This window comes from Macrobrachium nipponense, chromosome 33 (assembly GCF_015104395.2).
Source record: "Macrobrachium nipponense isolate FS-2020 chromosome 33, ASM1510439v2, whole genome shotgun sequence".
NCBI classification, from domain to species: domain Eukaryota; kingdom Metazoa; phylum Arthropoda; class Malacostraca; order Decapoda; family Palaemonidae; genus Macrobrachium; species Macrobrachium nipponense.
In genome coordinates, this window is record NC_087219.1 from 56,825,054 (window position 1) to 56,827,398 (window position 2,345).

At 38.6% G+C, this 2,345-nt stretch overlaps 1 protein-coding gene across 1 annotated transcript in view; it reads left to right on the forward strand.

Annotated features, from left to right (window-relative positions):
• The window catches only part of LOC135202869 (galanin-like G-protein coupled receptor npr-9), a 188,162-nt gene extending 186,434 nt beyond the window's left edge, over positions 1-1,728 (forward strand). The window contains 1 exon segment of the mRNA XM_064232324.1: positions 1,048-1,728. Within this exon segment, the coding sequence (XP_064088394.1) occupies positions 1,048-1,380 (333 nt within the window). The 3' untranslated portion in view covers positions 1,381-1,728.
• Positions 1,729-2,345: the final 617 nt, after the last annotated feature.

Genomic DNA, 2,345 nt, shown 5'->3' on the forward strand with positions numbered 1-2,345 from the left:
TCATTTCTCTTTCGCTTATTCATCAGGTAATGTATTGTCCGTTCATTTTGACTTTTTCTGTGCTTACACTCTCTGGCAGTGATTTGTCTTCAATCCAGCGACTTTGCCATTCATTTGTTTATCCCTTTTTGTGACAAACACCTCGTCCAAGCTTGTTCCTTATTTTAGTAGCTAATTTCCCGCCATTACCTTATGCCAATTTCTAATTATCGCTTCATATCTATTTCCATAGTTAATTTCTTGGCCAAGCTTCTTCAATGTTGTCAACTAATTTCCTGTCATTTTCATATTTACACTCATAAACTAATCTCCAGTCACTATGTACTTTATGAAATATCATGAAATGACTTCTTGCCGTTGATTTATACCAGTTTCATGAACTAAAATCTTGTAGCTTCATCAGCTCATTTCTATATCATCAACTGTCGGCATTACTTAAGGTTCTTTACAGCGTGCCATTGGCCACTAGCTGCAACCCCTTTCGTTCCTTTTACAGCACCTCCCTTCATAGTCTCTTTCTTCCATCTTATTTTTCACCCTCTCCTAACAATTGATTCATAGTGCAACTGCTTTGAGGTTTTCCTTCTGTTACACCGTTGTAACCTTTAACTGTCAATATCCGTTTCACCACTGAATGACCTCTTAGGTTCCAGTACTTATCGTCTGGCCTAAATTCTATTTTCAATGCAATACATCATCAATTTAATTCCATATTATGTCGTATTTTCTGGTTACTCTTTAGTTCCTCGTTGGACGAGTCGGTAACGTGCTCGACTACCGAACTGAGGGTCCGGGTTCGATTCCCCTCTCTGCCAACAAGGAACCAGAGGAATTTATTTCCGGTGATAGAAATACATTTCTCGATGTGGTTCGGATCCCACAATAAGCTGCAGGTCCCGTTGCTAAGTCACCAATTGGTTCCTAGCTACATAAAATTATCAAATCCTTCTGGCCAGCCCTAGGAGAGCTGCTAACCAGCTCAGTGTGGTCTGGTAGAAGTAAGATATACTTAATTTTTCTTTGATTTTTTTTTAATCTCTGCTGCAGCGATTTGGTCGCGGCGTTTGTCGCTCCGAGAGCCAGTACGCCTCACCAGCCATCATCACCTCGACCGTCTTCCCTGACGACCAGCCCCACCATCCCAACCACGAGGCTAGCGAAGGTGGGATATTCGACTCTCGCAGCCTCCCGCGTCAGAATGGCAACAGGCTGAGTAGGTTCGCCTCAACCTCCTCCTTTAGCAGCGAAGGAGGCACTCCGTGCAGCTGCTGTCCGAGGAAGAAGAGGAGCCACAGGAATTTAGGTCGCCGAGAGGACACCTACGATCCTACCGAAGCCAAAGAGACCCTCAGCAATGGAACCAGCGAGGAGGTGCTGTGAGCGCAAAAGTTACCTATTCGTATCTTTTAGTTTGGTGCTCCGAGATTTCTCATTACTTTCATCCTTTTTTGACGGTTCATACTGGCTTATGATGATCATTATTATACAAAATGTATAAGAGAACGGTAATCTATGGCTTTTAAAAAGACCACACTGAGACAAACATACGAATTCTTGAGAAAATGTAACATTTCACCGCCTGCTAATCAATATTTAATGTTAAGATGGATGTGGGAATATGGTACAAATTAATATAAAGTTCGTACTTATATGATGTGTATATGTCTAAGGAGCTGTGAAGAGTGTACACGGTCTATGTATAGTGGCAAGCATTATATATATATATATATATATATATATATATATATATATATATATATATATATTTATATATATATATATATATATATATATATACTATATATATATATATATATATATATATATATATATATATCTATATATATATATATATATATATATATATATATATATATATATATATATTGTTGAAACTTTTATTAGCCGGATGATAATCATACTACCTTAAATTATCCCACTCATCACCTTCCATGATGTCTTGTTTTATGTCACGACGCTTTGTGTTAAGTGCTTCAGAGATCTACTATTACTACGCCGCGTGAAATTGGCTGAAACTACACGAAAACAAGCCTATTGAATATACGGGTGCGAAAACTACCTAAAAGCTTATTATTACGTTATTATTCAGTTAGGGAGTGATGAACATTATGCTATATTGCAGCAAAGACTGCTTCAGTGGACAAGAGTCAGTGTTGATTCTGGCGAAGTGGCCCGGAATGGTGGACGTCCATAAAAAATGAGCCAAAGTTGCTTCGGAGCAATAGAGTTTTCTTTTAGAGTGTCTAATCATGGCCACCGAAAATATACTATCTATCTTTCAGTGGTCTCGGTATGATGCTGTATGAACTTTTAGCCATTGCCCG